Source organism: Harmonia axyridis, chromosome 5 (genome assembly GCF_914767665.1).
Source record: "Harmonia axyridis chromosome 5, icHarAxyr1.1, whole genome shotgun sequence".
Lineage (NCBI taxonomy): Eukaryota > Metazoa > Arthropoda > Insecta > Coleoptera > Coccinellidae > Harmonia > Harmonia axyridis.
Window position 1 is genome coordinate 35,001,358 of NC_059505.1, and position 14,691 is coordinate 35,016,048.

At 33.7% G+C, this 14,691-nt stretch overlaps 1 protein-coding gene across 1 annotated transcript; it reads left to right on the top strand.

Annotated features, from left to right (window-relative positions):
• The first annotated feature begins 5,839 nt into the window (after positions 1-5,839).
• LOC123680353 lies at positions 5,840-6,962 on the top strand. Its single transcript, XM_045618199.1, has 2 exons — positions 5,840-6,325; positions 6,381-6,962. The coding sequence occupies exons 1-2, from the start codon at positions 5,899-5,901 to the stop codon at positions 6,704-6,706; spliced, it is 753 nt and encodes a 250-aa protein (XP_045474155.1). The 5' UTR covers positions 5,840-5,898; the 3' UTR covers positions 6,707-6,962.
• The last annotated feature ends 7,729 nt before the right edge of the window (positions 6,963-14,691 follow it).

The following is a 14,691-nucleotide window of genomic DNA, read 5'->3' on the forward strand; positions in this document are numbered from 1 at the left end:
CCGTGCGACGCGTGCATATCAAGCTCAAGTAATACCAAGTAGCTCGATATCAAGTCAAGCAATAAATATCTAAAATAAAGTCAAGCCACGCTCACTTATGTAATTTTTCACAAGCTTGATTTTCAAGTCAAGTAGTTGGTTGAAATGTCAAGTAACTTGGCTTGATGAATTCTTAATATTATAACTTCAATACATTATCAAGAACTGTTTAAAAATAGATAATTTATTGAAGAAAGGAAAAATACTGAAATGCTTTCTACTTATTTCTACAAAATCCGAGTCTAGATATATATCTAGACTCGGATTTTCAATAAATTTCATAAATTTTTATTTCAAAATGGATTCGAAAATAACGAAAATATCCACTCAACAATTTAATTAGGAAAGGAACAAACAAAAAGTAATATTCAACCTAAAAGTGATAACAATTGGTCAGTAATAACTTTGAATGAGAATCAAGTTTTTACAGATCAAATCGTTGGCCATCCTTGCAGCAATCCACAGTCGACACCTCTTCCAATCCTTCGCACCGAATTCAGTAGATGATTATTTGAAACTGTGTTCAAGCAACCTAGGAAATTTTCCCTGAGTTCATTTATATTTTCCTTACTATTTTTATAAAGTTTGTCCTTAATATGTCCCCAGACAACAAAACCTTATAATATACATTAGTATCATCAACACTTTTTGGATTATTCGAAAACAGATGAAAGTGGCAAAAACTGAAATTCTACTAGTTATGGTGCTAAAACATCGAAATTTGCCCAGCCTGATCAGTTATTCCTGGGTACCCTGTATAAATCGACCACCTTCAAAGGTAGCAATGATTGGATAATGCATAATAATTGACACTCCTTGGATTATCCTCAAATAAGATAGGATTGGACATTCGAAAATGTACTATGAGAATCAGAGAATTACCCGAGAAAGTGTATCTGACGACAAATCGATTGATACCCGAGAAGTCTCTCAAGAGTATCGGCATGCCACAGAAGATAGAAAGTGGTAGAATATCAACGATTTCATAATTGAATATACACACACTGTATTCCAAATTATGTTGATATCTCCTTGTAATGGATAGAAACGTTATGAATGGACCGAAAAAATCGTTTTACATATTACATTATTCATATTTCCGAGTTCTGATGGGTTCATCAATCTGGGTCGTCGTCTATACCATTTGGAACCAACCTCTTGTCATGTTGCTGAAACAAGTCCTAAGTAGGTACCAATATCCACCTGAATTCACCACTCATTGTTAATGGCCAAATCGACCTCATATTTGTGGTGTCGATCCATGGTTTTGCTTCATTCGACTAGAGGATGAAGATACATTGAAGGTAATTTCTATTATACTTTGTCACTTTCCACTTTCTTTGATTGTGCACGATTTAATAGAGATTTCACTCATGATTTATTGGATGTAAGTTGGATGAATTCTGATTATTTTGTTTCTTCTTTGTTGCAGCGTTAGAATATTTCGATTTTGTTCTCATGGAAGACGAGATGAACTTTCGTTTTCACCTGAAGATGGTGTTCAGAGGTTCAGACGTCTCTCAATAACAATCTTCGTGGTCACCAGCTGAAATTGTACCACGAAAACTATCGGACATCTCAAAGGCAACATTTCCTCTGCAACAGGGTGTTTGATAGGTGGAATTCACTACCAGGCTGGATAGCGGACGCCCCAAGTGTGAATACTTTTAAAAATCTGTTGGATGCACTTTAATGTCGTTTTAGCATTTTCTTTATTTTTAGGGTATTGGTGTTATGTAAACTTTTCTGTATTTTTTTCCTGAGAGTTATAGGCTTCTATGCCTCCTCTCTTATCCATTTTGTAATAATAATAATAATAATATTTGAGTGATGCCGATTAAATGTGCAAATTTGAATATGATGAAGAAGATGAATACCAAATTGAACGAACTGAACTTCTCAATCGGAGACTTTTTCTCTAGATCTGGCCCCCTGGCTCTTTGCAGACCTCAAAAGAATGCTCCAGGGAAAGAAATTTGGCTCTAATGAAGGCAAATATAAATCTTTCTACAGAAAAGATATGGAAAAGTAAGAGAAGTGTTGAAGTACATTTAGCATTCTTGAAGGCAACTATGATGACGAATAAAGTCCAATTTTCGAGAAAAAATGTGTTTTTTCTTATTGAAATCGGGACTTATTCAGTGAAGTGTTTGTGGTATACAAGGTGATGGCCTATTGGAAGTTCAAGGAAAACTTTATAATTTTGTGTTAAAATTTTGCAAATTGTGGTTTGAGACAATGATCTTTCTCCCTGAAATATTTTCAGACCTCTACAACTTCCGGTTACACCGGAAACAGACTACTACTTTCTTATTTCAAGAGTCACACCCAGTATATTATTGCAATATTAGATAGCTTATTTGATGATAATTTCAACAATATGTCATAACTCGGGTAAAAACTCAACGGTTCATGATTTGATGAGATTCCTATAAAAAAAATGATTGCGACAAGGACTCAATTTTTTTTTAAATATTTCTGCAGAGAAAGTTTTGTCGAAAAAACTTTTTCATTTTCGATTCTTCCAAAACGTAGTATTATAACATGAATAACTCAATCTCATTAAAACTGAAGATTCTCAAATATGTATATCGAAAAGTAGAATCGAACCTTCCAAGTATGAATTATTATGAATGCTTTTTTATCTCCGCAAGAATATTGTTTCAAGATATGATAAATATGTGTTGAGGGTATGGCTTTTTTCATGGTATTTTCACTTTACAGGTTAATTATCAATTGAATAATTGTAGCTGATCTGAATTTGTGATTTCAGACTGAACAGAGTACAAGGTTCATACAAAATTTGAACTCATTTCTCATATCGGAAAATTTTTTGAGTAGTGAAATTTTTTTACAAATAAATTTTAGATGCTTCATTATTTTTAAACCAAGCATCATTTCTCTCATAAAGTTTTTTATCTAAATTAATATCGAGAGATAACGAAGACATCATTATTGTTTTATAGTTTTAAATTCATTCTGTCCAGCTTCTCTACGTTCTAAAAATGTATTTCAATTAAACCCAACTAAATACAGTGAGACCTACAAATTAATTTCCCATTTCGTTTGATCAAAGAGTAACAACAGATGGGAGAAATTCTTATACGATAATGAACAGCATAAATGAATAAATGAGTTGTTTTCTACATTAATTTAGATTTTATGAATTTTCAACTCCATAGCCTGTCGAGTTTCTTCTGTTTAGAATTGGTGATTTTCAAGAAACAAGATTTAGATGAAAACTTTTTAATTTAATCCTACTTCACGCTGAATTGTAGATCATCTAACGAGATTTGAACGGAGATAAGATAACGGAAGTCTCAAAGTATAGCCGAGAGTATAGCTTATTAGTATTACATTATAGGTGCCTTAAAATATTGAATGACGAGAACAAGTCAAAATTAATCAACTCAACAACTAAAAATGTTATTATTAGCGATAAATAGAAAATAATAAAACAAACTTGAAACTATCAAAATATCATAGATTAGATTAGATTTAGATTTAATTTAGGGGGTTACGTTTCACTGCGACCTAATGGTCTATTGTGCCCCCCATCAGAGATATCTCAAAATATCATAAGGGAATAAGAATTAATTTTAGAATGAGCAATAGATTGGAATTGAAAGTTATATTTTCAAGGAAGTTTGGTAGGTATTCAAAAGTAATTCTAATCATGTTTATTGCTATCTAATATTTTCTATCAGAAATCCATGAAATTGAGTTGAGAATAAACTTCACTATTTTCATTGAAGTTTCGAATTTTTCTATTCAATTTCAATAGTATAATACTGGATATATTACAGAGGCCATAAGTTTAGGAATTAATTCTTATATTACGTATGGCAAATTAAACACCCAGTATTATGCTTCTTCGTTCAATTTGAAGTAGCCTGATAGTCGTTGTTGCAACAAGAAAAAAATTGACTGAAATATTTTGAAAAACGAGAAACACTTAGAAAGTGACTCTATATCGGTTCGAGTATTTCATACTCACAAATGGGGAAAGAACAAAAAAATGAGTACCTAGTCGTTGACAAGCCCATCAGCAAGTAGCATAAACCAGTCCCATAATAAATGAACCATTCAATAAGCAAGGCGTTGTTCCAAAGAATAGTTTTATCACCTAACAACAATTAGAGAGTCATTAAACTGCAAAGAACAAAGAATGTGAGATGAAGTCAATTGCTTTGTTTATAAACAATATTACGATTTCGGTTGAAGCCACTGCTACTGTGGTTTTAACGATAAAATGATTTATCAATTAATATCATTCATCGACATATTACTTCATTTTCTATATATTAATTTGGTTTCAAATATTTGGAATTTTTACAATCAAGGTTTTCGGAAGTTTACTTGAGTATTGTTTAGAAATCATTTTGTATTTCAATCAACAATTTGTTTTTTGTTGTATCCCCCATAGAACTACTTAGTTCTCTTAAAAAATGTCAGCTCTTAATGTTTGACGTTTTCTCATTGCAAAACAAAAACTCTACCACTTAAGAAAGAGTCGAAATCTTCTTATAAGTACAATTTTCTTCGCATCAACTGTACCCTTAACTATCATGAATAGAGTTCAAGAATTTTATATTGGATATTCAGCCACAATTTTTTCAATTCAGTTACAAGCTATTCGACTTTGATTCCTTCAAATTCAAGATAGTGATTTTCTTTTTTTGGACTGATTAAAATCAGGAGTCCAAATTGAAAATATGTAATTCTATCAGGTTTTAAGAATTTACATCATCATTGAGCTCAATTCTGGAGCTTTCATTTAAAAACAATGAATCAGTTGATTGACATAAATGAGAACTGATTCGCAGAATATTTCATCAAATCATAAACTTCTCAATTACAACAGGAATAGTTTTTACAAAAGTGAATGTTCATTCTTAGTTGGAAAGCCATTTAAACTGTCATGAAACAATCCTTACAATTTCTTCATTGTTTTGATTTCCATGAATTAAGACGCCTAAGTAATTCGATTTATGTCAAAAATGTTTTGAATTCAATAAAGAACACCATATAAACGTACTATGCATTGAATTGATAACAGATTTTCTGAATTCGAAACATTTCTCGAATAACATTCCAATAGTAACATCAATAAAAAAAATTACTTAAATTTCACTTCAAATGAAGCATAAAATCACTGAAATTATGGAATTCAACTGTGTTTGATTGTAAGACCGACCACAATAAATTTATGATTCTTTGTCATTTATAACTATTCTTCCGATCACGAATTGAAAAGTTGATTATTCGATTGAAATAAACTAAAAATCACCTCATTATCCATTTAATCATATAGTCCATGAAAAAAATCGAAACTTAATTATCCAATAACACTGTAAACATCCTTAAAAATTGTCGAAGACTCTAAAATCACAAAAAAACAAGGCGACACATGCAATAAGTACCAAAATATACTCGGAACAATTTCGATTTCAAGACTTTTTCGGTCCATTCACCGTCCTATCATATTCACTCTCTTTCAGTAAATAATTATTACGAAAGCCAAGCTCCATCGCGTCCAAAAAAAACCAGGTGGGAAACATCACAGACGGCGTGGTGCGCAATTGACAAGCGCAACGGTTGGAGACCACGCGAGATAACCGTATGTGTGTCAAGTTTAGCCAATGGCTGTTGTGGGGTTGTCGGCAAATATGTCAATGAAGCAACGAAGATCTGGTAGCTGCACTCCTTGCTCCTTACCACCTCTCTCTTTTCTTCTCGTTTAAAATTTCTCGCCGGGTCACTGGTAGGAAAGGTCACAGTCGTGTGGTATAAAACCACAATCAAACCATTGATTATCATCAGTTCTTCCACGTTCGTCTTCAGTGCAGTGAAAAAAAAATGGCAGTGTTGAAAAATACGTGTGTGTTTGTGCTTTTGGCTGTCACAATCGCAAGCGTCACAGCCAACGAGGATACTTTTGAAAATGCTGGTGTACGTGTGGCTCTCAAGCTCTATGAGGACTGTACCAAATCCGATGGGTTCTCTCCTTGTTTGAAGAAGAAGGCTTTGACATTCTTGGACCGATTGGGACGTATGCAGAAGCTCAGTTTGGCTGATGGAGTTACTGTGACTCGTGTACAAAACGACACCTTGGAACCACCAATCAGTGAAGAACAGCTGGAGAAATCCTTGCCAAGAGGTGCTGACGCTCAAGACCAAATACTCAACTCCATGCTCCTGGACAAGGTATCCAGAGTATTGAGCTCCAGGTCCGTACAAGTCACTCTGCCCAAATTCACAGCGTCAGACTTCACATTGGAAGAAGGTAAGCATCCTTGAAATCCTAAACCTTCATAAACTCAAACTTTTTTCTTCCTCAGGACGTGGCAAGAAGATGAAGGGAATGATGGGAGGTATGATGATGGGAATTGTCGCCAAAATGGCTGCTTTGATCCCTGTGGCCATCGCTGGTCTGTTCTTGCTCGCTGGAAAGGCTTTGATCACCGCTAAGATCGCCTTGTTGCTCTCTGGTATCATCGCCCTCAAGAAACTCGTAGCTGCCAAACAAGGAGGTGGTGGAGGACATGGACACAGCGGTGGACACTCCGGTGGATGGCAATCAAGCGGAGGTGGATGGGACAAGAGATCCATCGACGATGTCAACGAATCCCAAAAATACGCATACAACGCTTATGCGCCCAAATGAATTGAACTTGATTAGACGGTTTTATTGAATTTAACAATGGGATCTAGAATCCCATTGACAGTTGTACAAATATCGACCGATTTTTTGGTCATTCACAATCTTATTCTTACCAGATTCTCTTTCAGTCCAGCACTCCGTTGATTATTTATTTAATTTATGTATTTATTTTTCGATTATTTATGAAAATGTCTATCTCTTGTTCAATCGAAAATCTACGAATCTTTGTTGCATTAAAAGAATAAAAGTTGTTTTCCTATACTGTGGTTCATTCGAGCTATCCTCCTCAGTATCAAAATGACTCTTCATTCAGAGAATCATTTGATATTTCACCAATATCATTCGAATGATGATTTTTAACACAAGAATTAGCGATTTTGACTTGGTTCAGATGAGATATTCTTAGAGTAACAAGATTAAGTTTTCCTCTCATAGATTTGAGGGAATTCTAGTCATGAATGGTATGATAGAGTCACAGCTAGGAAATTGGTTGACCTGAGTGAAAATTTTCTCCAGGATCCTAATTAGACATATAACTTATCGTCTAATTGACCCAATTGTTCAGGTGGTATACGGAATCATCGAATGCTTTCAATGTTAACGCAAGAAATAAAACGCAGATGACTGTGTTTAGCATGCAAGTGGAGAACGATAAGGTTAAAATGGCAATTAAGAAGTTTTCACTCTTTCAGTAAGGCACCTTATGCTTAGCGTACACTAGGTATTGAGAGATGGTTTGCTTCCGCTTTCTCCTCGTTCCCAAGAATGGAGATGAGTTGAGTTCTTTCTCTCACGACGTCTTTGGATGATCAGTGGGTCGATGGTAAGTTGGTAAACCTGATTGTTTCGCTTAAGGTGTTCGGTGAGATGGACGACCTTAATCGTGATCTTCGACGTTTTGTATGGTTTGATTGATGTTTTGGGAATGTTTGCCTTTGAGATGGGTATAGAGGAAGTGTTCGAGTTTTACTGCTGAGTATCCGGGTCGTTGAAAAGTATACTAGGGGATATTCAATTCGAGAGATAAAATTTGTAGGATGAGATTTTATTGTTTCTTAAATGAAGATTCCTTCACAGATTCAGTACAAGGTGAGGCTACTTAAGTTTTCAAATGATCATAAGAAATAAAACCTCATCCATGTGTTATCGAAAAGTAACATATAAGAATTGGGTTAGACTGGTTAGAAATATTCATAGAGTAATAAACATAAATAGAGGGATGTATATGCAATTTTTATAGGTCTCCAACATGGTTAGATTACGTTGTCGGTTAGTGATATATTTTCAAATCCACAATTTTACTATATCGTTATGAATATATATTATTTTGAATGAAATATATTCATTTGAGTAATTCCAATTTAAATATGCAAATTTGAATATTTGGAATCCGATATTTTTCCTGGTTGTCGAATTTATAATGAGCAGAATATTTATTATTTTCTGTATCTATCTGCTGGAATCCAAGGTTTGGCAACTTTTGCTCTCCTAGTGTCATCGGTTGTTTAACGTCGTTTGGCGCGCTTGAAGTTTGTTTTCTGAATTTCTGATATATTTAGGTATTTTTTCCAATATAATTTGAGTTAATATGAAACGTTGATTCACTATGGAACATAAGAAGTGCATTTTTCGTGAAGGTACTCGCAAATTGAGTGCTGTATAGTATCACTGATATGTTTTCATTTCTGTTTCATGTCAAATTTGATAGTTCATGTTGGGAACAAAATTTGCTTACTATATGAATGACATAATATGCTCTCTCTTTTATGTTTATTACTCTGAGGAAATATTCGACTACAATATTATTTAAATGTGAATCTTTTGGACAAGCGCTTAAGCAGGGCATATAGGCTGTTGTTTTACACCTCATTCATTATAAATAATTAGTTTTGAACAAAATATTACCACGTTTTCTTGGGAATATGCCACAACTTATACAGGATGGTCCAACGAAAACGGACCGTCAATTTCTTATTCGAGGGGGAACAACTTTTCTGCTTTTTTCATCCCTCGGACATCAAACCCCTAACGGGGGTGAGTATAACACCTTGATTTTGACCAGGGGTGTTGCGATAACTAATTTTGAATACCGTATCGAGTACTATCTGACCCTAAATTTCGCTTCAAAATATCTATCGATAATGGAATAACAGGGAAAATAGTAAAAGAGGTAATGTCAAATTTATCTCGAGAATATTATTCGTATCCGACACATTTCAAAGGTATTTAGTAGTAAGTGGTTTTCCACTATTTTTTCATTTCGTTATAAATGGAAATTTTGGAGCGAAATTTCAGGATAAGATCTTCAAATGTCAAATTTAGTTATGGAAACATCTAATTTTAGTTTCTTTCTGTGTTTTCCGGGAGTTACAGACAACTTCACAGTTGTAATTTGCGGGTTTTCATCATTTAAAGTTCTTCCTCGATAACTCTTAAAGTATTCATTTTAAGTATAGGGTTTATTTAAATAACAAACCCACTATTTCTGTACGCAGAATTGACTGAAATAATAAAAATCAAGGTTCTAATTTCAAAATCTTGAGTTTTGTTGAATTTGAGTTGTCCAAGTTTATGATCTTTTTATGAACACCCTGTACATTTTTGGTGCAAACCGGAAACAGTCTTATATTTCAACGTTTTTGTGGAATCAAAAAAAAAAAGAATTTTTTTCGAAAAATGCTTTTTCTACCGAAAAATTAAAAAAATGTGAGTCCTAATCGCCACAATTTTTTTCAAAAAAATTCCATTAACTCATGAACCGTTGAGTTTCCTACCAAGGTATGGCATATTGCGGAAATTGTTGTCAAAAAAGTTATCTAATGATGCAATAATAAACTGGGTGTGTCATTCGTAATAAGGAAGTAGTAGTCTGTTTCTGCTATAACCGGAAGTTGTAGAGATCTGAAAATATTTTAGAGAGAAAGATGATTATCTCAAATCCTAATATACAAATTCTCAGCTCAAAATTATGATTAGTTTTCCATAAACGTCTAATAGGCCATCCCATTGAATCACCCTGTATATAGTAGTCGGAAACTGTTGATCTTCGGATCAGTACCCCATTGTCATCACTTCTTCATATAAAAGGAACTTCGAGTTTCGAGCACTTTCAGCAGAAAATTATTCCTGACAATAAAGTCATTTTCAATGAAAAAAAGTACATAATGATCTCGTTGAAATAAACGAAATTTAACCGTTTTGACCTTCGAGAGTATTGAGAATGAGACAATACCCAGGGATTGAGTGGGTTATTGACAGTAAAGTCAAGCAGAATCGAAAGACATGAAGTGAGTGCACGCTTTGTCCACCGTTAGACTCACGCAAATGATAGGTTGGAATGATGACAATTTTCCTTTCCACTATAGCATGCATAATGACAGGTTCGAAAGCCATCTTCTCAAAAAAATCGGTAGCAGTCAGAGGCGTCTCGATAACAAGAGTTTTTTCATTCGGATTACGTTGTTTACGTAAGGCTGAAGGCGAGTGTTTTAAATTATATTATGTTGTAGATTTTGTTGTTCCATTCATGCGATATTGAATGAATATTTGATTGATTCGGTCTTCACTTGATGGAAATTCATTTTAAATAAATAATAATACACTGCTGATTTCCACAAAATTTATTGATGTTTAAATGACGACAATTGTTTCGTTCAGCACCCGACTTGAAAAAGCTACAGTGTAGCGAAACAATTGTCGTCATTTAAACATCAATAAATTTTGTGGAAATCAGCAGGATATTGAATGAGTTTGTCTGATTAACGCTCAATTTGCAGGGTATAGAATATATTTCGAACTTAAAATATACCGGGAATTAGTTAATGAAACACTTGAATATAAGATGGATAAGTAATTATCTATTCATAAAAACATTTCAACGCATGAATGTAGGCTTGGTTAATCGATCGTCTAGAGGTATGATTCGATTACCTGGCCTTTCGTCTTTTTCTCCGTGAATTTGTTGCATTTGTAATAATTAAACTCTTCTCAATTATTTACATCTATTTACAAAGCCACACTTCTACAGTACAAACTCCGTATTGAGAAGATCCTAATTACGTCTTAATTACAAGTTTCTCACAACGGTACTGAATTTCGTCTTTAACTCTAGTTTTCATTACTCGAAACGTCTTCGATTATCACGTCTTTGTCGTACTTCAAGTTTTCGGTCGTCTCGTCTTTGATTTGTTCGCGACTCGTCTTAATCTAGTCCGCGAACCGTCTTTTCGTTTTACGTCTTAAGTTGACCGACCGAACTTACTCTTACTTCGACTTAAGTTGAACTGTACCGGCTGTACCCGTCTTCGGTTTAATTTGAACTGTGCTCTCTGTCGATTGGAACTACCCTCTCTCGAATATAGACCTCCCTTCTCTCGGTTTGACCACACCCTTAGGGGAAGGTACCATCCCCTAGTCCAATAAAAGCTTTTGCCGTACCGCCCCCAAAGATCTTCGCGGATCCTGGAAATCGAATATTCTAGAAGGACTAGAACCTGAGAAACAGATGTAACACATCTGCTACAACCGTCTTGTTCTGGAACTTTCCCAACCCCAGTAAATCTCTTAAGTTTTACAACCGACATGACACATTCTTCGACACCCCGAAGAATAACACATCCTTTCTACATTATGTACAATAACAATTCGTTCCCTGTAAATCGATTGAAACTGTCATGCCCTCGACACTAAAAGAAACTAATAGGTCTCCAAGCATCCGGTTGACCATCCCACTTCGTTACAGGGAATAATAACTGGATCCCACATGTATAGAAGTCAAATCCATGGCTTCGAAACAATCATTTCAAAAATCACTCGCTTCCAGTGAAATTTCGTACTACCCAAAACTGGGCGCAATTTAGCACGAAATTTTGCGCGAGTGAGGCAGGCCCTCAAGTTAAACGTTCTAGTTACACAGTTTTCACAGTTTGGTTCATCAAACCCTGTTTTCGGTCGAATCAATGATATTTTTGAGCAAGGAAGGGAAAAAAAATAGGTAGAACAGAAAAATTATTCCTTGGAATAGAAATTTATTTTTCCTGTTACTTTCCAAATTGTCTGTTCATTCGAAATCAAAATTGGTATTTAGACGTGAGATGACAATTTTTTGCTTCCTGTAGAATTTAATGATGATCACTTAACTAGGACCATACAAAATTCAAGAAGAATATCGAATTTCGAATTGGGTAGTGATTTGAAATAGTAACTTCAAGCTTTGTGTAGAATGTTGATAACATAACGATAGAGAATTCAAGAATATTGTCGAAAAAGAAATCCCCAATATTTTCGTAAATATCGATGCAAATTTCGTGCAAAATATTGAGTGGGTATCTTCATCAGTGCCATTGACAATTCGAACAGAATATTAATAAAAAAACTAAGTTGATATTTCATTGAGAATAGATCCAATCGTGTAGAAATTTTGTGAGAATATATAGATAAGGGATTCATCAACCAACTACCTTGACATTTTAACCAACTACTCGACTTGAAAATCAAGCTCGTAAAGAATTACATAGTTGAGCTTGACTTGACTTATTTCAGATATTTTTTGCTTGACTTGATATCAAGCTACTTGATATTACTTGAGCTTGATGTGCACGCGTCGCACGGCCTTTATTTCTGCAATCTCGTGCGCGCTTAGACTAAATAAGGGGATTCCTCGAGCGCCGAGAGACTGAAGTATTCGCCAGTTTGACTTTATTGGTAGTTTTCTCACATTTCTATGAAATCTATTGGTAGATTTTGATCGTTTCAGAAATATCTTTCCAAACTTGGCCAAAATAACCAAGGATTTTTTATCAACTCCAGCATCTTCAGCTCCTGTTGAAAGACAATTTTCCAGAGCTATTCTTACAGTAACAAAAATCCGCAATAGGTAAGGCAACAAATCTATAAGATGACTCATGTGTTTTAGATTCTGGATGGAAAATTATGAAATCAAACAAAGCCTGTTGGTTTCTCAATATTGGGAAACTTTATATTTTCATTTTTTATGATTTATAGTAATTCAATTCATATTTCTATTTCAAAAAAGTTGTTCTAATCTAATCCTTAATATAGATTAACAATTCCAACTTCGTGAAAATTTTTCACGATAACCATAAAAAATCGAGTAAAATATGGGAAAGCACTAACTTGAAATCAGGAGCTCATTCATTTATGTGCCCTTGAAGACCACATATACAGTATTATCATCTCCAAGGGTACAATTTGCGCATGAATGAACAAATATGAAACTTTTCAACAATATCCATAGCTTAGAGTACCAAAGTACCACACCCAACTAAAATACAAAGAACAATCGATACTTTCGTAAAATCTGATTTGCAATTCCATAGATCTACAGGTAGGTACGTGATATTATAGTTTCACTTCCATTCGAAAATTTCAATTCGGATAACTGCAACCTCATTGTGGTTTGAGGCTTGAGATAGTTCTCGAAGATCGTTATCTATTCATCGAAAGAATGAAAGATCCAGAAATACATCAATAATTTCCAGTGGCTCGACTGTACTTCATCCTGAATATTTGTACAGTACGAAAAAAGTACCATTTTCTTCGAAGAACATACCTACAAAGAAGAAAAATCCATAAAATCCATTAAAATATATTAAAACTAATAGACTTAATTTAGAAAAACATCTTTCATTCCTAGTGCGAATAATATAACATACTTGATTGTCGCTATTATAAACGCATTTATTACACCTCTGTTGAATATGATAGTCAATGATAATGTCTTCGAGAGTTACGAGAAATTAGATTAACATATTCTAGAGGATATTGGCAGTGGAGTACAGTTATGTCTTCCTATCCATTCATAATATGTTAATACACTATTTTCTTTTGTACCCAAGGTGTCAAAAAGAAACAGATTACCAAGTTTGTACGTGATTGTTCAAAAACGATGGCATGGTTGATATAACAAACCACAGATATGAATTTATCATATAGACATTCTAGAACATGTTCTGCATTGTGAACCCAATTACCTATAGGTTAAAAAATTCCTAATTTATAATTATGGGTTAACTCAATTGTTTTTCCATAACTCATTTCAGTTAACCCATAAAATAGGAATATTGTGGATTTACTAATGAATGAAATCTACTAAGATAAATATTTGGAATTGTTATCTCAATACATACCTACCTTCTCATGATTCTTTGGATTTTGAGAACTTGAAGCATGGGCATGAAAAAATATGAAGGTCTTGCAAAAGATATATAAAGGTTCTAATAATTATCTTCCAACTTAAAAAAATGTTATCATTGAAGAAGTGAATTTTTTATAAAATAGAGAAAATGTTTATTAACTATACGAACCTATTGATATGAATTTCATGAACTTCATAATATATCCAGATAATTCATAACACAATATCGTTCAAACAATATTTTCTGCAGTTATTTGACATCAGTATCGAAGAAAAAATTAATATAAAATAATTTTATATTCTTCTTTATTTTTTCAAAAAATTACTACTGAAAATAAGAAAGCTTTGGAATCGTTTAAGGAAAAAAAAATTGAACACCCTCTGAAATTTGCAGTTTTGGATTGTATAGAATCCAAAATAGAATAAAAACAAATCCATCTTTGCGCTGTACACCTTCTTAAGCTTTTGTCGGGAACTATTGAAGTTTTTTCATTGAATTTGGTCAATCAATATTGAATATATTCACCTAGCTACATAATACAATCCATAAATTGTCGAAGTGAAAAATCAAAGAAACAACATTCAAAAAACTCATTGCTCGAAAATTCAACAACATATAAATTTGAAATTTAACGTATCGTCATGTATTGCTACGATGATACTGAATGAAATATGCCTTGAAGTCGTAAGCTCATAGTTTGGGAATTGAGAATTGAAAAAAATTTTTGTTTTCGTTATGATCATTAAAAACACGTAATTTTATAAGATTCGTTGCTCTGAAGCCTGGTTAACAACTTGGGACTGCTTAGGACCTAGATTCAACTCCACCTTG

Bases quoted from the DNA above. Each gene is read 5' to 3' on its own strand.
- LOC123680353 (XM_045618199.1), top strand. From the start codon at position 5,899: ATGGCAGTGTTGAAAAATACGTGTGTGTTTGTGCTTTTGGCTGTCACA. The intron at 6,326-6,380 runs GTAAGCATCCTT...TTTCTTCCTCAG, and splicing joins AGACTTCACATTGGAAGAAG to GACGTGGCAAGAAGATGAAG.